This window comes from Mycteria americana, chromosome 10 (genome assembly GCF_035582795.1).
Source record: "Mycteria americana isolate JAX WOST 10 ecotype Jacksonville Zoo and Gardens chromosome 10, USCA_MyAme_1.0, whole genome shotgun sequence".
Lineage (NCBI taxonomy): Eukaryota > Metazoa > Chordata > Aves > Ciconiiformes > Ciconiidae > Mycteria > Mycteria americana.
In genome coordinates this window covers 13,263,015-13,286,090 of record NC_134374.1, presented here as the reverse complement: position 1 = coordinate 13,286,090, position 23,076 = coordinate 13,263,015, and the positions used below count along the sequence as shown (strand labels likewise).

The 23,076-nt window shown below is 67.8% G+C and overlaps 1 protein-coding gene across 2 annotated transcripts; it reads left to right on the top strand.

The window, feature by feature from the left end:
- Positions 1–1,029: 1,029 nt before the first annotated feature.
- Positions 1,030–22,843, top strand: LOC142415011 (diacylglycerol kinase delta-like). Of its 2 annotated transcripts, none has more exons than XM_075512924.1 (29): positions 1,030–1,227; positions 10,959–11,069; positions 11,188–11,268; positions 11,502–11,606; positions 11,831–11,963; positions 12,203–12,309; positions 12,744–12,869; positions 13,044–13,146; positions 15,121–15,283; positions 15,371–15,479; positions 15,663–15,802; positions 15,936–16,017; positions 16,500–16,591; positions 16,861–16,960; positions 17,313–17,553; positions 17,862–17,963; positions 18,075–18,174; positions 18,665–18,772; positions 19,313–19,409; positions 19,488–19,595; positions 19,763–19,876; positions 20,084–20,218; positions 20,311–20,477; positions 20,623–20,740; positions 20,829–20,915; positions 21,027–21,143; positions 21,232–21,343; positions 21,855–21,985; positions 22,424–22,843. In XM_075512924.1, the coding sequence occupies exons 1-29, from the start codon at positions 1,030–1,032 to the stop codon at positions 22,496–22,498; spliced, it is 3,462 nt and encodes a 1,153-aa protein (XP_075369039.1). In that variant the 3' UTR covers positions 22,499–22,843. The 2 variants fall into 2 exon arrangements, with proteins under 2 accessions (XP_075369039.1, XP_075369040.1); XM_075512925.1 differs by lacking the exon at positions 1,030–1,227 and adding an exon at positions 6,700–6,823.
- The last annotated feature ends 233 nt before the right edge of the window (positions 22,844–23,076 follow it).

The window sequence follows — 23,076 nt, the reverse complement described above, 5'->3', positions numbered from 1 at the left end:
CGCCGCGGGATGCTCGGCGGAGACCCGGCCCCCGGCGGCCCGAGGCGGGAGGGGGGGGGTGCGAGGCCCGCAGCGGGGGGGGGGGGGGGGGGGGGCTGCTCCCGGGAGGGGGGGGGACACGGCAGCGCTGCGGTGCCCTCGCTCACACGCCCGCCCCCCCCACCCGAAACGCTTGTTGCTGCGCGGGGAGACGGCACCACGTTTGCCGGCAGCCGCGGGGGGGGGGGGGGGGGGGCGGCGGCGGCGGAGCCGGCCCGCGGGAGCCGCGTGGGGCCGGGCACGGCGCCGTGGGGTGCCCCCCGCCACCCGCGGCCCGGGCACGGCAGCCCCGTAGCCGGCCAGGCTCGCTCGGCCAGGTAGGTGCCCCCCCCCCCCAGCCCGCCCGCAGTCCCCGGGGAGGGCAGGGACGGCGTGGGGAGACGGCTTCCCCCGCATGCGGGCAGCCCCGCGCCCCCCCTCCATGCCCCCCCTCCATGCCCCCCACCCGCAGCCACCTGCTTGGGGCCGGGACCCCCCGGCGCGGCGCGGGGGATGCTCCCAGCCCTTCCCGGCCGGCCGAGCAAGGCGGGCGGCGGAGGCGGCTGCTGCTTTTCGCGGGGAGCCCCTGTCTCCGCCGGCCCGGCCGCTGAGGGCAGCCCGGCACCCTGGGGATGGGCACCGGAGGGGGGGCTGGCGCAGGCTGCGGCAAGGGAGGTGCACCCCAATGCCCGGGCGTGGGGTGGCCGCGGTCTCCCACGGCGGAGCGAGGGACGGTGTTGGGATGCCGGGCAGGGTGAGGAGGAGTTGGGACGCCGAAAAAAGGCAAGGAGGGAAAACTTTGCCTGCAAGGAAGCCACCCTGAGCGGCGTTCCTGGGCGAGGAAGCGCCGTCTTCCCTGATGGCCAGGGTTGCACCTCCCGGCTGGCTGAGCCGTAGAGGATGAGGGGCCGTGCACCCTCTTTCAGGGCTCTTCCTCCATTCCTGTGTGTCCTTGTCCTCCCAGGGCTGTCACAGGAGGTGGCGGAGCCCTGAGCCAAGCTGGGTGGGAAGATGGCCGAGAAGCTGGTGCCCGGGGACCTGTTCCTGAGGAAGACCCGGGAATCAGTGTCATCCCTGGACTCGGACAAGCTGGCACCCATCTCGCCCGAGGCGGGCGGTGAGGAGTCGTCTGACAGCGAGGGCGAGCAGGAGGACAGTTCCCACAAGCTCATCCGGAAGGTGTCCACCTCGGGGCAGATGAGGAGCAAGGTCAGGGGCGCGGGGGCCTGGGGCAAGGGGCTGGCCGGCGTGCGGGGTCCCTACCGAGAACGGGGCAGGGGGGGTTTCGCCTGCTCTGGGGTGTAAATCGGTGCCAGGCGCTTGCTGCTGGCAGACCCAACCCAGCCAGTGCCCGGGGCAGTGCCAGGAAGGGTCTGGCCCCCTGTGCCCTGCAGAAGGGCACACGCAAAGGTGCACACCCCACGGTGGCAGGTTCCGTGGGGCTGTGGAGCACAGATTTTACCCCACTGTTCGGGGACAGGGTCTCTCCCATACCCGGAGCCCCCCCAGTTGCCTTCATCCCATGTTTGTATCCCCTGGGTTCCCCCCACCTGCCCCTGGGGAAAGGGGGCTCTTTTGGGAAGGCTCTGCCCCATGGACGCTCTGGGGGTGAGATTTAGGGTTGCTGCGGTGCTGTAGGCTCCTGGGATCCCACACCCCGCTGCAAGCAGCGCGTGTGTGGGGCCTGGTGGGTGGCAAAATGGAGCCGGCATCTTTCCCGGCGCCCCAGATTAATTCGGCTGTGCCAGCTCCCCTGCGGGCCCCGCTCCCGCAGCCTTCCCTAGATCCAGTCCCCCGTGGTGGTTTGCTGGGTGGATGGGGACACCTTTGAGGTCGGCTGCTGGCGCGAGGGCAGCTTGTGTGTGTGTGTGTGTGTGTGTGTGTGCAGCTTGCTCAGAGGAAGCTATTTTGGGGTGCGGTGCCTTCTGGCCAAACAGGAGTGGGAGGCCGTGGGTGTCCTAGGTGGGGACGGTGAAATGGCCAGGCACCTGCCTGAAGCGCGGGGAGAAAGAACCTGGGCTGAACGGCCAGGTGGAAAGTGGGGAGAGGAGGAAGTTTTGGTGGGAAGTGGGGAGAGGAGATCCGTTTGGGGAGGGCGGATCCGGGCACGATGCGGGGAGGATGCTCTGGGCGACGTGCCGGGAGAGCGGTCCCTTTGCATCCACCACCCGGACGTGGGAAGGGGGCGGTGGTGGGAGTCCAGGCGGTGCCTGCAGTGCCGGCGGGCACGCGGGGGCTGCCACGCCGCAGGGGGACCCTCGCCCTGGGGCCGTGCCAGAAATCCCCCCGCAGCCGGCTTCTGGCCCCAGCCGCCCCTCGGTGGGGATTTGGTGGCTGTGCCGCCCTGGGGAGGGGGGACAGCTGAGGAAACGCCGCGGGGGGGATGCAGTTGCAGAGCAGGTGCCCTCGGGCTCTGGTGTTGGGTGCTGTGGGCATGGAGGGAGGCAGCGGGGATGGGGCAGTGTGCCGGGTCTGCTGGCAGCTCAGGGCTGCTCAGGGCTGGGCGAGCTCCCCTACCGCTGGCCCAGGCCTGGCTGTTGTGCCAAGCCTGGCGCGCTGGCACAAGGAGGGCAAAGGGCGTTTGCCCAGGGGTGCGGAAGTCGCGTGCTCCAAACCTGGCACTGTGGGGTTTTCCCACTTGGCAGGAGACGTTTCCGGGGCAGGCGGCGCTGGGGGGGCTCTTGCCGAGTCCCTCTGGCTGCTCAAGGAACGTGCCTCAGTTTCCCCGTCTTTGGAGCAGGCTGGCACCTCCTCTGCCCGCTCTGACCTGGCTGCCAGGTGGGTGCCGTGGGCTGTGCTGGGGTGCAGGGTGCTGCGTGGGGGGCATGGTGGGAAGCCAGGCTGGTGGGCAGGGTCCTGGGGATGCTTAGCGCCGTGTGCGAGCCCTCAGCACCCTCCCGGAGGGGCGGCAGCAGCCCGTGGAGTTTGCCATGCAGCACTTGCTGTTCCGGAGGGGTTTGCTGTGCCATGGAACACGGGGGATATTGCAGGGAGTCGTCAATGCCAGGAAACCCGAGAGAAAAGGGCAGATGGCTGGGCTGTGCCCGTGTCCTGCAGCAGCAGTACAGGGACGCAAGCGCGCCCCGAGCCCCCAGCCCAGGCATCGAAGCCCCTCCATGGCATCAGCAGGTCTGGCCTCGCTAGCTGACAGGCTACGCGTGGGGAAATGCTGAGCTGCCGGCTCCCTGCCTGCCGCGGCTGCTGCCCGCATCCTGCCAGGCGTCGGCAATTAGCCATGCAGGAGGTGATGCCGCGCAGCGTGCCGGGGGAGGCAGGCGGCGTGATGGATGGGCAGGCGGAAAGGACGCGGCTGGGTTAATGGCCCGCGGAGCTGGGAGGGAGGAGGAGAGGGGTGAGAGCCGGGCAGGGCTGGTGCTGGAGGGGGCTGAGAGCAAGCCGTGCATGCATCCCCTCCCCCCCCCCCCCCCCAAATCTAAATGTTTTCAGTGTTGGGGTTCAGGGTTTTCCCTGAGGATTCCTTTGCCTTGGTCCGGATCAGCAGGACCACACTTGCCACCCTGGCTCCTCGCTGGGTGGGATCCTTTCTTCCCTATGGAGACAAGGATTTTGGGCTGCGATTGCTGCTGCCACCCAGGTTGGCCTGTCCCTGGCTCATAGCCGTGCCGCGGCACACGTGCTGCCGTCCCTCTGGCCGTGGCCACAGCTGCAGCCGGAGGGATGGGCAGCACGTGTGCCGTGGCAGGCACCTTTCCGAGCCGCTTCGACACCCCTGTGCACCCATGTGGGTTTGGGATGGCGGGGGGAACCATTGCCTGCACCCCAGAGACTGGGGCAGGTACCTAATTAGTGCACAGTTAATGGGTGAGGGAGAGTCTAGTGCCAGGGCTGCAGCTCCTGAGACATAACTGGGTTAGTGGGGGGGAGGGGGAGGTGCAGGCTGGCCTATTTTTTGGCTCTTGGTGGCGGTTGGGTGCTGGAGGGGGTCTACAGGAGCCTGCGACGTTGGGGAGCTGGAAAGGGTCGGGACCTCCACCCCACTGCCCACCCACAGTGACTGGGGAGGACCCTGGTCCCTGGTGATGGGAGCGAACAGCTTCCCCCCCGCCAGGGTGTTGTGCAGCCCCATGGGGACAGGAGCGGATGAGGATCATTTTGGGATCTGCTGAATCCTTCCTGATTGCTGCTCCCCATTCCCAGCGCCTCCCCCAAAATGCCCGTTCCCCCATCCCCTCCTCAAACCTCCCCATCAATCACGTCTTCCCACTCCACACCCCCAGCTTGGCTTTCTCCGGGCTGTAATTGCCGGGGCGCTCCGTGGGGTGCTTTGTGCCGGCTTCTGCGTGGAGGCGGCGAGGCCATTGTGCTCGGTGACAATGACAGCTGCCAGGTGCAGGTGCCCCTGCCAGGCTGAATGGCCCCAGGACGGATGGGGTCTCGCTGCCGCCCCCTCCTCCTCCTCCTCCTCACCGCAGCCAGGGGCTGCTGGTTGCCTGCACCAGGTTTTGGAAGTGCAAGGGCAGAGCGGGAGGGGGATGCTGTGCTGCATCCCGGCACTGGTCCCCTTAGGGCTGGGCATGGAGGGAAGGGGCAATGGGGAAGCAGGGCTTGCCGGCTCCGGGGTGCATCAAGACATTTGAGGTGCTGGCAAACGGTGCGGGGGGTGCGCGTCCTGCCCACGTGGGCCAGGCGCTCAGCTCCCGCTGCTGCCTCGGCACGGGCTCTACCGGCAGCTGAGCGGAGGTGGGGAGCAATCCGGCAGCTCTGCTCAGCTCGGCTCCGGCTTCAAGGAGCTGCAGCGAGCGACTGGTCCTGGGGTGCTTGCACCAGAGCCGGGGGGCTGCAGGCACCAAGGGGGACATGGGGGGGTGCGTGCCAGGGATAGGAGCGTTGCCCACAGGGTGGGCGCAATATGCATGGCCAGGGTGGGCAGGGCATGGCTTGTTTGCCATTTAGAAAGGGGGATGACGTTCCCGAATTCCTGATGCTGGGGTACATCGCAGCCACTCGGTGGGGCTGGGGCACCCGCCAGCATCCTGCCGGGGGGCTGGGGGAGGTCAGTGGGGTGACTGGTACCCCGAGGGAGGAGTGCTCCTGGTCCTTGCTGAGGCACCGGGCGCTCCGCAGGCTCAGGGTGCCCCAGGGATGGGGCGAGCGGTGTCTGTGGATGTAGGGATGCTGGCGCAGCTGCGGGAGGCCTGGCAGGGCGGTGCTGCAGAGCCAGGCTGTGGGGAGGGCTGCCCGCTGAGGGCCAGATCCTGGCCAAAAGACAAGGAAAGCAAGGTAGGGCCCCTGGGGCCAGGCCTGGAAACCTCCTTCCTGCAGCAGGAAGGTGGCACGTGGCTCCCAGGCAGTGCATCCTCCCGGCTCGACACTGGTGAGGGGCTGGAGCATCTCTCGTACGGGGAGAGGCCGGGAGAGCTGGGGCTGTTCAGCCTGGAGGGGAGGCTGGGGCTGGGGGCCCCGCAGTGGTGTGGATAGATATTTGAAGGGGAGGGTGCAGCAAAGAGGGAGCTGGGCTCTTTTCAGTGGTGTCTGCCGATGGGACGACGGGCACAAATGAAAAAATAGGAAATTGCACCTGAACACAAGAAAACACTTTTTCTACTGTGACGTTGGTCAAACGCTGGCACGGGCTGCCCAGAGAGGCTGTGGAGTCTCCATCGGTGGAGATATTCAGAATCCATGGGTCGAGTATTTCCATGGTCCTGGGCAGCTCCAGGTGACCCCCCACTGGGCTCCATCCCAGAGCTCCCCGCCAGCCCCAGCCATGCCGTGGCCAGCCGACACCAAAGCTCATCTCCACCCCAGCCGTGCCCCGCATTGCTCCCAGCCCGGTGGTATGTGGCCTGCCGGGGGCTGGCGAGGGGACCGGCTGGTCACTGGGTCCCCCCCTGCCGTGGGACCACACCGCGGGGCACTTTGACGCTGTCTGGGACCGTCCCTGCTGAGGAGGCTGCAGCAGAGCAGCGGAGGCTGAGCTTGCTCTCGTTAATCAGGGCTCGCCGAGCCGGTGCCTGGGGTGTAAAGATAGCCCCAGTGTCGCCAGCCGGATGTTTGTGAGGTTTCTCAGATGCACTGCCCTCTCCCCGCTGACATTTTCCATTATGCAAGCGCTACTCTCACCCGTCAGCGGCTGGGCAGGGTGGGAGAGCGGCGGCGGTGCCGGTACCCGGGCGTGAGGGGCAGGGGGGACCGGCACAGCGCGGGCTGGCGCGGGATGCCTGCCGGCAGGATGCTCGGGGACCGATGTGGCTGTAGATAGGGAAGCACGAGCTCATTTCTAAAAAGCAGCTGAAGGTGGTGACTGCTGGAGGATGAGGCGTAGGGGGGATCGCCCTTCTTCTGGGAGCTCCCTCCCTCATTCCTCTCCTCCCCGTTAATGCTCCGTCCTCTTTTGATAGCCTGAGCAGCGCCTTGTGGCACCGCGTAACAGCATGTCAGGACCAGTGCCGAAACCTCCTTTCAAAGATCCCCCCGGCGCTGGGAAGGGGGATCTGGGGTCCTGCAATGGCAGCAGGCTACATCCTTGGGGAGCGCAGGTGCAGTTGAGCCTGCAGGGCTGTGGCACCCCCCGGGCACCGAGCCCCCGGCTGCCCGGTCCCGGAAGAGCTCTGCCATATCGCAAAGCCTGATAAGGTTTCCAACCGACTCCAGCCCACAGGGTGCCCAGCAGATGCTGGTGGCCCCGCGGCCAGGCTGTTTGCAGGGCTGCCGGGTCTCCTCTGCTGTCCTGGCACCCGCCGGCTCAGGAGGGGGATGAGCTCTGACGCGACCGGACCCTGGCACGTGCCCGGCGGGCTGCTGCGTTTGGAGGAGGGCGGCTGCCCGGGATGATGCAATGCAGGTCAGTGTGTTGGCGGGTGTTCGGTCCCCTCTCCTCCTCCCCGGGCAAGGTATTGTGTCGCCACGGGGCCAAGCAGGTCCCATCAGGAGCAGTGTAGGGCTGCGAGCCGGGTGGGCAGCCAGAGTGGTGCCCACCGGCCATATGTGCCAGCATTCCCGAGCAACTCAGCCTTCTCCAGCAGCTCTTTTGCTGTCCAAGCTGACCCCAGCAGGAAAACCCTCCCGCCCCAGCTGTGGTCAAACCCGGCTGCACTACGGGCTCTTCCCGGGGGGGGTGGTGGCAGAGCTGGGGGAGTGGGGTGGGGTTCAAAGCAGCATTTCGGGGCTCTGCCTTAGGGCCGAGGGAAGAGCCGGCACTTCAGGGTGCACCTTGGCCTGGAAGAAGCCCTGCTGGGGTGCGGTCCCGGAGGGAGGCAAGCTCCCCTGGGCTGCGCTCCAAGCCCCCTCGCCTGTGCCGAGCAGCCTGGGGACCAGCCACGTCCTGGTGGGGCACGTTGCCGGTGGCCCACCATCCTCCCAGGGCTATTTTTAGCTGTGTACCTCCAAGACCCCGGTGCCGCTTGCCCTCCTCCAGCTGTGGCTGAGCCAGACGTGGCAGTTTCTCCGCAGACCCCGGGTGGTTTCGTTCTTGCTTTCGCCTCCCCACCCTGCGTCTCCGGGACCCCTCTGGTGCCAGGCACATCCCAGGTGGTGCTGAGCCCCCCAGGCTGGAGATAGCAGGGAGGGTCCCCGAGATGGGGCAGGGGAGGGCTGGGGCAGAGCCCCGCAGGGGGGAGCTGGCCTCGGGCTGGTGGCCGGGCAGGTTGCACATCGCTCTGGGCTTCGGCATGCCGCGTCGCTGCCTCTATTGCTGGGACAGAGCCAGCGTTGGCTCCGCTGTGGCTCCCTGCAGTGCTGGCTGGGGCTTGCTAGCCTGAAGAGCTGTGGTTGGGGTGAACGGAGGGGCTAGGGCTCGGTTCGGGGCGCAGGTGGCACCCCGCACCTGGGGCTGTGCAGCGGCCAGCGCAGGGCTCCCACCCCCGTGGCCGGGGGCTGTCAGTGTCCCCCAAGGCTCTGCGGGAGGAGGCGGCAGCCCTTACCCTGTGCTGCGGGTGCGTGGCTCCTGCTCCTGGGAGCTATAGGGTACCTAATAGCCACTTGCTGTAGGGGGTTGTATTACTGTGGTGACCCTGGGGCCCTGGCTGGGGCTGCGGGGGAGCCAGCACGGCAGGGGCGATGCCACCCCAGCACATCCAGCCCGCCGCTCGCCCCGAGAACTGGTCTTTGCCCTCCCCACCCCTTTCCTGTTTGTGAAGGGGAAACAGCGGGCTCGCTCGACACTGCGGTGTGGCTTCCCACTGTGTGGCCGGGTCTGCTGGTAGCCTTGGCCATCAGGTGCCTCCCAGGTCTCCTCCTGTCCCTCGTGCCAAAAGCAGGGGTCCAAAACTGCTGAGCCACCGGGGAGCTGCTCCCGGCAGAGGGTGGCACCGGGTGCTCCTGGCTGAGACCCACGGGCAAAAAATTGGTTGTGTGTGGGTGGCTCACCCCAGTGAGACCCCAAAACAGCCCTCTGGCACCCCAGGCACAGCGACTCGTGTGCCTGCCCAGGCAGCGTGGCACAGCCGGGCTCCATGGCTCGTTTCGGAGAGGGGCCTGCCTCATTTTCCCCAGGGAGGGGGCTGGCTGGCCGGCCCCACGCTGGCCACACCGGTACTGACTGAACCTGTGCCCCATCATGTCAGCGCTGGGGGTGACGGAGCCCGGACGGGCAGCCGCAGGCGTAAGGGGTTGCGCAGCAAGACGCTGTGCGTGGCGGGGCAGAGGGCTTGGGCTTTGCTGCCATGGCTGGGGCACCCCGGGCATGTTTTGGGAAGCACCCAAGGGTGGATGTGGGGAGAGGTGCCCCCCAAGCTTCTCTGCCCCAGCTTTGCTGCCCCACGCTGGGATGCTGGTGATTAGTTAGTCGGCACTGGTGGGAAACTGAGGCACCCCCCCCCGCCCCGTAGCCATGGCACTGCAGGTATCATAAAACTCTTATGGGCGTCGTGGTGGGGGCTCTACCTTTTGGGCTCTGCCCTAGCCTGGGGCTGGCACAGTGCTGGCGGCCGCGTCGCTATCCCTGGAATGGCCAGGACTGTGACATCCTGGGGCCAGGCGATGCCTTGTTGCCGCTGGCTGCCAGGAGAAATTGCTACAGCGGCCGCAGTGCCGCGGCCGGAGGCGTTTCAGCTCTGGCCCCCTCGCAGGGGATGCTGTCCCCCCGGCCAGCCTTCCTGGCCGTATCCTGCCACCCACGTGGCCCTGGAGCCAGGCAGAGCTGAGCGCCTGTGCCCCGCTGCAGCACGGGCTCTGGCCCCTGCTGTGATAGCCCAGAGCCACCGTCACGGACCTGCCTCTTCTTCCTTCTTGTCATCACGTTCTCCTGCTCCTCACCATCATGGGCTCCCCACACCACTCCTCGCCGTCACGTGCTGCCTGTCCTTCGCAGCAAAAGTAATGATTGCAGCAAACCCCGAGCCTGCGCCTGCGTCCGCTGCACGCAAACAGGTGTGGTGGAAGTGGCGTTTGTGGCTGGATCCCACCTGGCCGTGGCAGGACCCTGCCCTGTCCCCTCCTGACGTGGGACAGGGACTGCTAGGGTGCGCGGTTTGTACGTGGATTTGGGGGTCGCGGCTGGACCTCCCTGAAGGGCCACGCTCCCCTTGCTGGCTGTGCTGCAGCCTGGGCTCGGGGCAGCTCTGGGCTCGCCATCTCCTCTGTGTGCTCTCGCAGCCGGGAGGCCAGGGAGGGGACACGGTGGGTCCCTGGCTGCTGGCCCCGGGGACACCAGGGCTGTTTGAACCTGCACCAACACTCGCAGGCAGCGTGGGGACCGACCGCAGCCAAACCCTGCCAGTCCTGGGTGGGGCAGAGCGTTGACAGGGAGTGGTAAAGGCTTACAGCATCCCTCTCCGAGCTTGGGGCTGCAAGCTGGAAGAGGACCGGGGACGTGCCGGTGTATGCCCTGGGGGGCTCGGGGAGGGGCCAGGCATTTGGGGGAGTTGAGGCTCGGGGAGCACCCCAGGTGGGGTTTTGGCTTCTTTGTGACCTTGGAGGCTCCTGCTGCTCCTGGTGCTCTGGTCATCTCATTCGGAGCCACGGGGCGGTGGATTAACGCCGAGGCCAGGGGCCGGTGTGTTTGCAGGCTGGCGGGCGCCTGGGTGCCACCTCTTGCAGCACACGGGCTGGGCATGGGAGCGTGGAGCCCCGGGGCCGCAGCTCTCTCGTGATGCCCTCGGTGCCCGGTGCTAATTTGCCGTTAAATGTGCCTTGTCGTGTGCCGGGATCTGATACAACCGCTGTTGCGGCTAATTGCAGAGGAGCAGCTGAATGGGGCTGCCGGCGGTGTTTAAAGAAGATACAATCAAAGATTAGGCAGTGCCAGAGCATCTCTGCCACCCCGCTCGGCACAGGCTCGTAGCCACGTTGCAAACACTAATTAATTGAGCCTTGTAAACACCGCTGTGAGGAGGGTAAATATTGGCAGGTGCTGCGGATCGGGGAGGGCAGAGGACGGGCGGCCAGGCTGCAGGGTTGCGCTGCGCTGCGCTGCGAGGGGATGCTCTGCCTGCCACGGGCTGCCCTCGGCCCCACGTTGTCCCCTCCAGGGGCTGCGGGTGCCAGGCAGGGCGGGCACATCCCAGCCGTCTGCTCCCCGACCTAGCAAAGAGCCCGGGGCCGTGGTGCCCGGGTAATGCCACCTCCAAGACGCAGTCCTGGTGGCTCTGGGGCATTGGCGTCCCCTCCAAGGGAGCTCCCCCTGCTCTTGGCTTCCGGGGAGCTGCAGCAGGTTGGGGCTCTCCCGGGCGCTGCTCTGGGGACGGGGAGGAGGCGACTGGCAGCGGTGGCTCTGTGCTGCCTGACGCCTCCAACCGCCGGCACTGCCGTGCCCGGCAGCGTCCCCCCGAATCACATAAAGTGCCCAATGACCAGGGTGCGGCGGGCGATGGACATCATTCGCCCTGCTCCGTCCAGCACAGCGTGAACCCCAGAATGTCCCATCTGTGCTCTGGGCACCGCTTAGCTCCTGGGGACCCAGGGACCGGTGTCACCGGAGGGGGGAGCGGCTTTGGGGGTCCTGGGGGCTGCGGGAGCTCACGACCCTGCGGTCTCTGCAGAAGAGTGTGAAGGAGGGGCTGTTGCTGAAGCAGACGAGCTCCTTCCAGAGGTGGAAGAGGCGATACTTCAAGCTGCGGGGCAGAACGCTCTATTACGCCAAGGATGCCAAGGTAGGCGCGGGGAGGGGGCTTCCAGCACGCTCAGCTGGCGGGGGCTTGCGCCTGCAAGCCCAGGGGGGAGCCCGAAATCCCTGCCTGGTGGACTGGGGCTCCGGTTTCTCCCCCGCAGTCCCTGATCTTCGACGAGGTGGACCTGTCCGATGCCAGCGTGGCCGAGACCAGCACCAAGAACATCAACAACAGTTTCACGGTGAGGGAGGTGCGGGGCTGTCCGCCATGCCTCTGCACCTCAGCACCTCGCGGGGAGGCACCGCGGACCCCTCCCCTCCCCACCGAGCTGCGGGGCACCCCGCAGCGTGGCCTCGTGCTGCTGGAGGCGGCGCCGACGGCGGTGTGCCGGGGTTTGCTGGGGGCTGCTTTCCTGGGGGCTGGCTTGCCGCGGGGTGGCCTCGCACGGGGACATGGGGACGGTGGCTGTTGCAGGTGATCACGCCGTTCCGCAAGCTCATCCTGTGCGCGGAGAACCGGAAGGAGATGGAGGACTGGATCAGTGCCCTGAAATCTGTCCAGAAGTGGGAGATCCATGAGGTGATGCGGTCGGGGGGCCGCACGGGTGCTCGTCTGCGAGCGGGTGCCCCTCAGGAGCCGAGGGTGCCTTTGGCTGCTGGACAGGAGCTGCTGCCCTTGGCGCAGCCCCGTGGGGAGGACAGGAGCCGGGACTGGGGCTGGGGGGGCTCGGGGGGGGCTAGGAGGGAGGGAGTGCCAGCTGAGGGTCCCAGGGGACTGACGGGGCAGGGCTGTGCCCCCAGCAGGCCACGCAGTTCAACATGGAGCACTTCTCGGGCATGCACAACTGGTACGCCTGCTCCCACGCCCGTCCCACCTTCTGCAACGTGTGCCGCGAAGCCCTCCCGGGGGTCACCTCCCACGGCCTCTCCTGCGAAGGTCAGCGCTGGGGTCCTGCTGGGGGGTGGGCTGGGGCCGGGACCGGGACCGGGACTGGGACCGGGGCGGGGGACCCTCTCCGAGGCTGGCCTGGAGCAGGAGGGATGCGGGGTAGATGACATCCTTGGGACAGCAGACGTCCCTGGGACAGCACTGTCACCAGCCGCAGAGGGGCTGGGGACCAGGGCTGCGCATCCCGCGGGGACCGTCCCTGCTCCTCACCTGCGTCCCTCCTGCAGTCTGCAAGTTCAAGGCACACAAGCGCTGCGCTGTCAGAGCCACCAACAACTGCAAGTGGACGACCCTGGCCTCCATTGGCACCGAAATCATCGAGGACGAGGACGGGGTAAGACGGGGAGTCCCTGCGGGGGACCCTGGCAGGACAGAGCCACCAGCAGAGCTGGCCTTGCCGTGCCCAAATCGGGAGCAGGGGGAACCCTGGCACGCAGCTGTCCCCTGCACTGCGTGGCCTCGGGGCTTGGCTCTGTGGGGTCACGGCCTGGGGACATCTCCTCTGCCACCTGGCATCGGGATCCCTTGTCGCTCTCCAAGTGGGGCCACCCCCGACGTTTGCTGGGGACAGCCCTGCCCTGCCCCGCGCGCTGGCGGCTGCGAGGGGCCAGGCGGGCAGGGACGGGAAGGGTCCCGGGGGCTGCGGGGCACCATCCCCTGCCCACCTCTTCCGTGGTGCCTGGGGAAGGGGGTGGCCCGTGTCGCTGTCCCTCAAGCACGCGGGGGCAGCAGGGGTGACGTGCCTTTGGCCACCGCCCCTCTCTGCAGGTGGCCATGCCGCACCAGTGGCTGGAGGGGAACCTGCCTGTCAGCGCGCGCTGCGCCGTCTGCGACCGGACCTGCGGCAGCGTCCGGAGGCTGCAGGACTGGCGGTGTCTCTGGTGCAAGGCCATCGTAAGGATGCGTCCGTCCCTATCCCCGCCACCATTGCGCAGCATTGCACGTTGTGTCCGTCCCTATCCCCCCCACACTGCCCCTCCTGGGTGCATCGCTGGGGGAACCCAGGCTGGGGGCTTTGGTGTTGCATCCCCTATAGCTTTGCTTATGCACATGTCCCTGTGTCCCCAGGTTCACAGTGCCTGCAAGGAGCTCTTTGGCAAGAAGTGCCCCCTGGGCCAGTACAAAGTGTCCATCATCCCGCCAACTGCCTTGAACAGCATCGATTCAGATGGTGAGTCACGGAGGGGACAGGCTGGGCTGTGGGGGGGACACACAGGCTGTTTGGGACAGGGCTCTGAGCTCTCTGAGCTCCTCTGCGGGCTTTGACTTGTGGCACTGTGCCTGCTTTCCTGTGGGGCACCAGGAACGCCACCATCGGTAGGCTCCAGAGCCAGTGCCCCTCCCTGCCACACCCTTGGCTGAAGGCTCCTTGTCGCCTTGCGCTCTGCCCCAGGGCTGCGGCGGTGCCGTGCTTTGGGGCGGCACTTCTTCCCCGCGCGCGGCTTCAGTTGCTCCTGCCAGGCCGCCTCTCGCGGTGGCACTGGTCGTGGTCCCTCCACGCTGAGGTCAGTGGCGCCAGCCCTGAGCCCCTGACGTGGGGTGCCCCCCTCGCGCCCCAGTGGTTCAGCACCTTGCAGGGCAGGATGAGGCCCTTGCTTGGGTTATTTCTCAGTGTCTGAATCTCAGCTCTTTTTTTGGTAGTGCAGAGCACAGCTTCCCCCCGGCGCGGGTGGCTGCGGGGTGCCGGGGGGGGGAGAAGCAATGCGTGGCCCGGGGGGACCCCCCTGCCGTCTCCCTCACCCTCTCCGGAGGGGCCCAGCTGGCCTCAGCCGAGCAAAATCTGTTCTTCTCCTCCGGATATTTCTTTCCTCGTTCTTTAATGATTTTCACTGCTCAGCTCAGCCGGTGGCTCATCTGCTTCTCGTTACTCATCGGGATGCTGTCAGGGTAACCATCACGCGGCTTCTCCTCCGGCTTCAGAGCTGCGGCTGCTTGCGGCTGGCTCCCCGGTAGCGTCTCTGCCCTGTCCCTCTCGTGGCAGCCCAGTCAACCGGGGCCGGCGCGGCTGCGGGGCCGGCAGCTGTGACTGCGGCCGAGCCCGACTGGGGTCTGCTGCTGCAGGAAGCAGCCCGGCGAGGCCCCAGCCCCTCTCCTCCTTGCCGCGCTGTCCCCCCCGGCGTATGGGTGCCGCTGGCAGCGGGCTCTCCTGTGGCAGCCCACGCTCTGACTCAGCAGCCCCCGGTGTTTTGCTTTGCTGAACCGCTCTGCTCGGCTGGGTTGGGAGCGGAGATCGAGCGATGCCCGGGCCGGGCGGTGGCGGGCTGCAGGGATGCCGCTCCCCGTGTGCCGGAGGCACCGGGGCTCCCGGTCGCACCCCGCGGGGCTCTGGGTGCAAAGGCTGCGGGGCCGGCGCCGGCGGCAGCGAGGGCTGATGCTTTTCCAGCCGCAGCATCGCCGGGTCTGCCAAGGGAAGGAGCCAGCGGGTACGAGCCCATGGCCCGGGATGGCCAAGATGTGCCTGAGGCGGGCGCGGGCTGCGGGCCAGCTATCGATCCTCCTCTGCCTCGGGCACATTTCGTTCCCCATCTCATTTCTTTAAAAGCACGGTGCTGGCTGCCAAGCCTCCCGAGGCTTCTGCGTCATTTGCACCCGCCCTGCCAGAGCCCTGGTAGGAGCAGCGGCAGAGCTGGGGGTGACAGCACGGCCCCCCGCGGCTGCGGCCGGTCCCCTGTGGTCGTGCTGGCTGCCTCTGCCACCCCTGGGAGCACCCCCGGGGGGGTGTGCCCCGTTCCCACGTGGTTTTGCGGGGTCGGTTCCAGCTGGGCTGCTGGCACAGCAAGGAGCCGACCCTCCTGTCTGCCTCCCACCTTTCGGACTGGCAGGCTGGGGACGCGAGTCAGCTCGGTGACACACTTTGTGCCTGCAGGGACAGTGATGGAGCAGGAACCTAACTTGGATGTGCCCTGGTGCTAGCCTTGCCCATCCCTATCTGCCTCCCGCCCCGTCCCCATCTCTCACTCTTCCGCCCCTCACCATCCCCCGGGCACCCCGATCACTGTCCCTCCTGCCTGGCCCCAGCACCCTGCGGTCGGGCACAGCGCAGTCGGGGTGTCCGCATGGCCTCTGCTCTCCTCGGGCGTCTCCGTCGGTGTCCTTGGGGGGTGGGAGCCGGGGTGGGGGGCTCACGCGCTTGGGCTCGCCGCAGGTTTCTGGAAGGCCACCTGCCCCTCGACCTGCTCCAGCCCTCTCCTGGCCTTCGTCAACTCCAAGAGCGGGGACAACCAGGGCGTCAAGTTTCTGCGCAAGTTCAAGCAATTCCTCAACCCAGCCCAAGTCTTCGACCTCATGAACGGGGGCCCGCACCTGGGGTAAGCACTGGCCTGGGCGCCCCGGGGTGGCCCCGGTGGGGTCCCGGTGGGCGCCCGGCACAGCCCCCTCTCCTGTCCCCCACCCAGGCTGCGCCTCTTCCAGAAGTTCTCCACCTTCCGGATCCTGGTGTGTGGGGGGGACGGCAGCGTGGGCTGGGTGCTCTCCGAGATCGACGCCCTTGGCCTTCACAAGCAAGTGAGCAGGAGAGCCTGGCAACGCCGGCACGGGCTGGCACCCTCCCCAGCGCCGGCACCCGCTGCAGCTGGAGCCCCCCGTGCGCCCCGGGGTGCTGCGAGCGATGGGCACGGCAGGGTTGGGGGTGTCGCGGGTGCCCTCGGGGGCTGCTCTGAGCCCCCCCGCCCCATCCCTCTCCTGCAGTGCCAGCTGGGCGTCCTGCCCCTGGGGACCGGCAACGACCTGGCGCGGGTGCTGGGCTGGGGCAGCCTGTGCGACGACGACACCCAGCTGCTGCAGATCCTGGAGAAGCTGGAAAGGGCCACCACCAAGATGCTGGACCGGTGAGCATGGCGCAGGGCACGTGCCTCTCTGCTCCCCCCGCCCCGCCTTGGCACCTGTCGGCGGCCTGTCCTCGTCCCCTGCCCGCGTGTCCCTGCCCCGGGCTGGCAGGCAGCCGTGGTCTCTGCTTGGCAGGTGGAGCGTGCTGACCTACGAGGCTCCCAAGCAGTCCCCCCCGGCCCTGAAGGAGGAGGAGAATGGGGACTCCAACATCCAGGTGGGCACCGCTGGGGGCTGAGGGCTTGAGACAGGGGAGGGCAGGCTGGGGGGCAGGTCCTCGTTCACTCCATCAGCAGATTCGGGGGCACGCAGGGTGGGATCGCACAGGGAGAGGTCATGCCGGGGGCCCCCTGGGGACCGGGGCAGCGAGGGGGCTGGCAGCCGGCTGCGTGCGACGAAATGAGCCTGGCAGGTCTCAGCCCGGCACGTGCACTTGGGAGCAGGCACGGGGTGAGGTGGGGCTAGCCTGCTCTGGCAGGCTATTTTTGACTCTCCCGTGTGCTCCCCCTCAACCCCTTGCCCCAGTTTCCCTCCTGCTGTGGCTGAGCGTCCCCTCTGCCCGGCGGCGCGGGCACGGCTGCCCCGGAGGCGGGGGGAGCGGGCCGAGGAGGGCTGTTCATCCCCGGCGCTCCATCCTGGAGCGGGGCACCCAGGGCCGGGCGTCACGGCTCCGGCTGTCCTCCCGTGTCCCCCTTCCAGGCCCAGATCTCTCACTACGCCGACTCCGTTGCCTTCCACCTGGCCAAGATCCTGGAGTCGGACAAGCACTCGGTGGTGATCTCATCTGCAAAGTAAGGAGGGGGCTGGCGACGGGGGTGCCCGAGCCCCCCCGCCCCCCGCTGGGCAGGGGCCATGTCCCCAGGGGTGCTGAGCCCCCCCATGCCAGGCTGTCCCCTGTCTGGCCACCAGCGGCTGCCAGCTATGCTGGTGCCCGGCAGATAACCCCGGCCCTGCCCCTCCGCCGCAGGGGGGGCCTTATCCCAGCAGCCCCCCCGGCTGGCGTCTGTGCCCGGCCGGTCGTGTCGCGCCCCTCTCCACCCGCCCGCTCTTCTCTCGGCAGGTTCCTCTGCGGCACCGTCAATGACTTCGTGGCTGAGGTCGGCCGGGCTTACAAGAGGGCAACGGAGAACAAGCAGGAGGCTGAGATGATGGCGCGGAAGGTGGGTTGCAGGGCAGCTGGAGGGCTGGGGCGGGCTGGGTGGCGCGGCCCCGGGGCGGCGGAGGGGCCGGCAGGGTCCGCTCCGGTGGCCGGTGCCCTCGTTGCGCGCGCGTCGGGGTGCGCTGTGCTTGGGGCGCCCAGGCGCTCGGCGTGTCCTGGCGAGCGTGGGGTGCCCGGGCACTGGGGGTGCCCAGGCAAGCGGGGGGTGCCGAGGCAAAGGTGCGGTGCCCTCGTGCTCGGGATGCCCGGGTGCTGCGGGTGCCCAGGCCAGCACGGGGTGCCCGGGAAGCACCCAGCGCTGGCAGCGGGCAGAGGCTTGTGCCAGGGTGCTGAGCGTGGTGGGCGTCCTGCAGTGCGCCATGCTGAACGAGAAGCTGGACTCGCTGGTGCGGGAGCTGAACGAGGAGGCTCAAGCCATCGTGGTCCCCGAGGGAATGGCGCAGGCCACCCCTGCTGACACCAAGGACCAGGAGAAAGGTGGCAGCTTCAACCCCAGCCCCGTGCCTCGCATCTTCAAATCCAAGGAGCAGCTCATGCTGCGGGCGAACAGCCTGAAGAAAGCCCTGCGGCAAATCATCGAGCAGGCGGAGAAAGGTGAGGGGGTGGCAGGGGCTGGCAGCTCGCGTGGCGCTGCAGCAGCCTGGCACGGGCTGCGGAGCCACCACAGCTTGGTGCTGGACCCGTGCCTTGGTTTCCCCACCTGAATCCTTGGGGCGGCAGCAGTGCTGTGCGATCCAAGGGCGTCAGCCCTTCTCCGATGCTGGGCGTGGCTGAGGGAGGTCCCCAAGACGGGGCAGAGGTGCCACCTCTGCCTGGCACCAGCCCACGAGGCTGACCCGGGGAGGGGGCACGGGGCCATGGGGCTGCCCAGGACTCGCTGTCATGCCCCTCTTTGCATCCAGCTGTGGATGAGCAGAACAAGCAGACCCAAGCCTACCGGGGCAGCGCGGGCCCCAGCAAAAAGGACAGCTCGGAGGAGCTCAACAAGGAGGAGGAGAGGCTCAGTAAGATGCCAGTGGGGCACGTGGCTTTTTGGGGGAGCATGGGGGTGAGCCGTGGGATGGGCTCAGGGTAAGAGCCGGTTCAGCAGCTGCCTCCTCTCCCCGCCCGGCCAGGCTCCCGGCGGGAGACGGTGACCTCCGCGTCTTCCTCCATCATCCTGGACCGGCCGGACACCTTCGGCAGCTTGCCGTTCCCCGAAGACCCCAGCGCCCTGTGAGTCTGGGGTCCTGCCCGCCCCGGGGCCCCTGGCCCACCCTTGCTGCCCATCACGGAGCGGGAGCAGAGCTGGGACCACGCTGCCTCTCGGAGATGGCTGCTGGGGCGTCCTCCGCCCGCCAGCGTGGCACCCCCGGTGCCCAGCCCTCCCTGGCCCGGTGGCGTCTGCGCCAGGGAAGCCTGCGTGTGCCCAGCGCGGGATCTCTTGCCGCCAGCCCCTGGGCCAGCACCGTGCTCACGCCGGGAGCTCGGGGCTCCCCGCTGCCCGGTGCAGGCAGGTCCTGGGTGTGCCACAGGTGTCCCGCCGTGGGCACCGAGGGGGCTCCGGCCGTCCCTGCTGGCTTGGGTCAGGCTTCCCAGTGCCAACCCCTCCGGGAGCTCGCGCTGCAGCTCTGGCGGGTTTTGTACCCTGTCCCCCGGTTGCCAGCCCAGCAGTTGCCCGTGTGCAGCTGCCTCCCAACTCGCCTGCCCTGTCTGCCGCTTTCAGACACTTCTCGGAGAAATGCGTCATGAATAACTACTTCGGCATCGGCCTGGATGCGAAGATCTCCCTGGAGTTCAACAACAAAAGGGATGAGCACCCCAAGAAGTGCAGGTTGGCTGAACCCCCCCAGATTCCCCTGGGAAAAACACGCACCCCTCCGGCTCTCCGATGCCCGCACGAGGAGGGACCATCAGGATGCCGGGAGCCGCGGGGTTGGCTCGGGGCTGCCGTGCCGGGCTGGGGACCCCTTCCTGCGGCAGGTTTTCCACCTGCACCCCGTACCGTGGTGCTGGGGTGAGCACCCCTGGGTAGGCGGCAGATTGCAAACACCCCCGGGAAGGGGGAGGGCTGCTGCGAGGCTCTGGCTGCCGATGCCCCCCGGGGTGTGTGAACGGGCACCGGAGGGCTCAGTGGGATTTACCCACTTTGCACCTGGATAGAGGAGACATGGCCGTGCCGGCGTGGAAGGGTGCACGTCCGGGTGCCACGTGCTGCAGCCTGCGTCTCCCGGGAGGCAGCCCCCGTTTTCTGGGAGTGGGGAAACTGAGGCAGGCACAGAGCCAGCGGCCCAGGTCCCGGGGAGGGTGCAGAGCCTGGGGCAGGCAAGGGAGAGCCTGCAGCCCCTCTCACCTGGCCCGCTTCACCCTGCAGCAGCCGCACCAAGAACATGATGTGGTACGGGGTGCTGGGCACGAAGGAGCTCCTGCAGCGTACCTACAAGAACCTGGAGCAGCGGGTGCAGCTGGAGGTATGGGGCCGGGGGAACGGGGGTGCAGCGGGGGCAGGGCGGCGCAGCGGCCCCCCCAGGCTCAGCCCTCTCTTGCAGTGCGATGGGGTGCCCATCTCGCTGCCCAGCCTGCAGGGCATCGCTGTCCTCAACATCCCCAGCTACGCCGGGGGCATCAACTTCTGGGGCGGCACCAAGGAGGACAATGTAAGTGCCAGCGCTGTGGGGTGGGGAGGGGGACACGATGTCCCAGGGAACCTGGGAGCCCGCGGGCAGGGGTCTAGGGTGTCCCTGCCTTGGGCACACACAGGGGAGAAAGCTGGCTCCCAAAATGACCCCGGTTTGGAGGTCTCACTTGTACCGGTCCTCTACAGAACTTCGGGGCTCCGTCCTTTGATGACAAGAAGCTGGAGGTGGTGGCTGTCTTCGGCAGCATCCAGATGGCCGTGTCGCGGGTCATCAACCTCCAGCACCATCGCATCGCGCAGGTAGGGGCAAGGGACCGTGCGGGACCCCGCGTGGTGCCAGAAAGCTTTTGGGGCACCGGCGGAGCCTGGGGCGGTGCGGCTCGGCCGGGCTCCTGGCTGGCGCTGGCACTGGCACGGCCCCGGGAGGCTTTTCAGCCCCGGCACAGCGGCTGAAGCCGGTGGCGCAGCGCCAGCCACGATGCCGAGCCCGGGCTGTCCACCCCGCAGTGCCGCGTGGTGAAGATCACCATCCGGGGGGACGAGGGCGTCCCCGTGCAGGTGGACGGAGAAGCCTGGATCCAGCCGCCTGGCATCATTAAGATCCAGCACAAGAACCGAGCCCAGATGCTGACAAGGGACCGGGTGAGCTCGGGGTTGCACAGCCCGCACAGCGGGGCGGTGCTGGGGCGCGGGGAGGTGTCACGGGCTGAGGGGTCCATCCCCGTCCCCCGCAGGCATTTGAAAGCACCCTCAAGTCCTGGGAGGACAAGCAGAAGGGGGAGAGCTACCGAGCGGCCGCCCGGCCGCGGCTCAGCTCCCAGCAGTCCATGGAGTACCTGACCGAGGAGGAGAGCGGCCTCTTGCAGCAGGTCTCGCGGGTCGCCGAGACCCTCATCGCCAGGTCAGGCTGCGGGATGGGCGATGCGGCGGGCACGGGGAGCGGGGGAGCTTTGCTGCGGCCACCCAGAGCTACAGGGGTCTCCTGGTCCCGTGCTGCCCGTCCAGCCCGGGGGAGCCCCGGCAGCTCCAGCCCCTCTCACCCGCAGGATCCACGAGGCGGCCAAGGCTCACAAAGCCGTGGAGCAGGAGCTGGCACACGCCGTCAACACCAGCTCCCTGGCGCTGAGCGAAGCCCTCTCCAACAAAGCCGCTGGCGCCTCGGAGGTGAGCTGGGGCCGGGGGTACGAGGCAACCTTCACCTGGCTGCTCCGGGGCCCTGCTGCCCAAGGCGTCACCCCTCTATGCCCCCCAGTTTCTCAGCAGGAACGCGGCTGTGGAGGTGGTGCTGAGCATCAAGGAGCTGTACACCGAGACCAGGGCGTTCCTGGAAGGGAAGGCGGTGAGTGGGGGGCCGGAGGACACCCCAAGCCCCCCAACAGAGGGGCCCCTGCGCTTGGCCGGCACCTCTGGGGGTGGCAGCAGGGCTGGGGACGGTCCCTGTCCCCCGCAGCTGGACTCGCCCCAGGAGGAGGAGGCGCTGCATGGCCCCCTGAGCGTGCTGGGCCAGGAGCTGCAGCGGCTGCTGGACATCCACTGGCTGGGGCCCATCGCCCACCCCGCTGAGGAGGTGGGTGCCCAGGGACGGGGGGGGGGCATAGCCCACCAGGTGGCCCCAGGGGGGTCTGCGGCACCCCACTCAGCCCGGCTTCTCGCAGGAAAGCGCCGGCAGTGCCAACAAGGGCAGCTTCAAGCTTCGCCTCAACATCCCCAAGCCCAGAAAGGACAAGGACAAGGTGCAAAAGCAGAGGACCAACAGCGCGCTCCCAGGTAAAGCGGGCGGTGGGGCAGGGAGGGAGGCAGGCACAGCCCGCACTGGTAGGGACCCCCATGTGCTGACCTATCCATCGGCCTCCTGTCCTGGGCACGCTGCGGAGGGACCCTCTGGGAGCGGGACAGGGCATGTCCTGGCTGCCTGGGGATGTCACCTTTGTCACCAACAGCCCCTTAGAGCTTAATTTTTCTGCTAACGGACATGGCCCTGTAACACTACCACCACTGCAAGGGGGAGAAGGGGGCTATGGCACAGCTCAGCCCTTCGGGTAAGTCCCTGCCCCAGGGCTGGGGGTCTTGTCGAGGGGGAGAAGCTCTGCTGCTAAGGAGAGGACAAACCTCTCCACGCTGAGCCTGCTGTGCCTTCTGGCCTTGCCGGAGCTGGGGGTGGGGGGGGGGGGATGCTGGCTGCAGCCTGCCGCCACCGCTGCCCTCGACTGCCTGCCCTGCCGCGTCCGGCTGCCTCGGCGAGGGCACGGTCCACTTCTCTGGTTTTCCTCCCTGCTAGCGGACAAGTGGGGCTCCGAGGAGGTGGCAGCTTGGCTGGAAGCGCTTGGTTTAGGGGAGTACAGAGACTTTTTTGTCCGGCATGACATCCAGGGCTCTGAGTTGATCCTGCTGGAGAGGAGAGACCTGAAGGTACAAACCCCCTTGTGCCCCCGAGGGACCCCCAGCCACGGGGAGCATGGTGTCCCCTCTACCTCCTCTCCCCCTCCCTTGTGGGGGGCGGAGGTGGGGAAGGCAGGCGCTGACCCTGCCCCCAGCCCTGCAGGGCTGAGCTCCCACCGCTTGCTTAGCTTGCACGCAGGGGCTGGAAGCCAGGGGAGGGGGGTGGCCTCGGCCCCCCGGCTTGCAGTGCTCTGTACACCTACCCAAAGCAGGATCAACAGCACCGTGCCCTCTCCCGCACCCAGGCACGGGGACAAGCTTACAAGAGGGCAGGGGGCTCCTGGCAAGGACTGTGCTCTTGCCGCTTGGGCTTTGCGGCCTCGTCCTCCGCCCTGTGGCTGCCGTGCCAGGGAGAGCCGAAGGCTGTCCCCCTACGAGCCCCTCAGCTGCCCTCTCTCCTTCCTGCAGGACCTGGGGATCACCAAGGTGGGCCACATGAAGAGAATCCTCCAGGCCATTAAGGAGCTCAGCAACCCACCCTAGGCCGGCGGTGGGGCCGCAGCCCAGCCCCGGCGCTGGGTGCTGCCCCTAGGGACCGGGGGTCAGGCAGGGGGGCTCGGGTCCCCACTGTGCCCCGTGTGTGCGGAGCCTTGCTGCTTGCCTCGCTTTGTCTGTTTGTCCCTTGGTGTCCCTGGAGCTGCTGCTTCTCCCCGAGCCTGTGGGGCTGGAAACACTAAAGCGGAGGTCTAGCCCTGTAGGCAATGCAGTGTGAGCCCCAGTCCAGCCCCCGGCAGGGTCACTACAGGAGCTTGGGCTGCCATACGTGTGTCCAAGCTGAGGCCAAAGCAAAGATCCCCCTTCCCCACGTGGGTATTTAAGCTGTGTAAATATTTGGAGAAAAGATACTCATTGCTGCTGCTTGTGTAGTGTCGTTACTTAGGGGAAGGCAAGGGGTGCAGGGAGGGTGATGGGGACCTGGCCCCTTCTAGCCTTCACCCCTCAGCTTCCTGCTCCCCCTCATGCAACCCCCCCCAACACCGCCCAGCATAATCTCCACCCCCTCCCCTACCCCTGGCCCAGCAGCCACTGCCAGCAGATACAACAAACACTATTTTATTGAC

What these genes read in the sequence shown, in the direction of transcription:
- LOC142415011 (XM_075512924.1), top strand. Translation starts at nt 1,030, where the DNA reads ATGGCCGAGAAGCTGGTGCCCGGGGACCTGTTCCTGAGGAAGACCCGG. An exon ending in CATCGAGCAGGCGGAGAAAG is followed by an intron (nt 17,554 to 17,861) that starts GTGAGGGGGTGG and finishes CTTTGCATCCAG; the next exon opens with CTGTGGATGAGCAGAACAAG. An exon ending in TCGCCCACCCCGCTGAGGAG is followed by an intron (nt 21,144 to 21,231) that starts GTGGGTGCCCAG and finishes GGCTTCTCGCAG; the next exon opens with GAAAGCGCCGGCAGTGCCAA.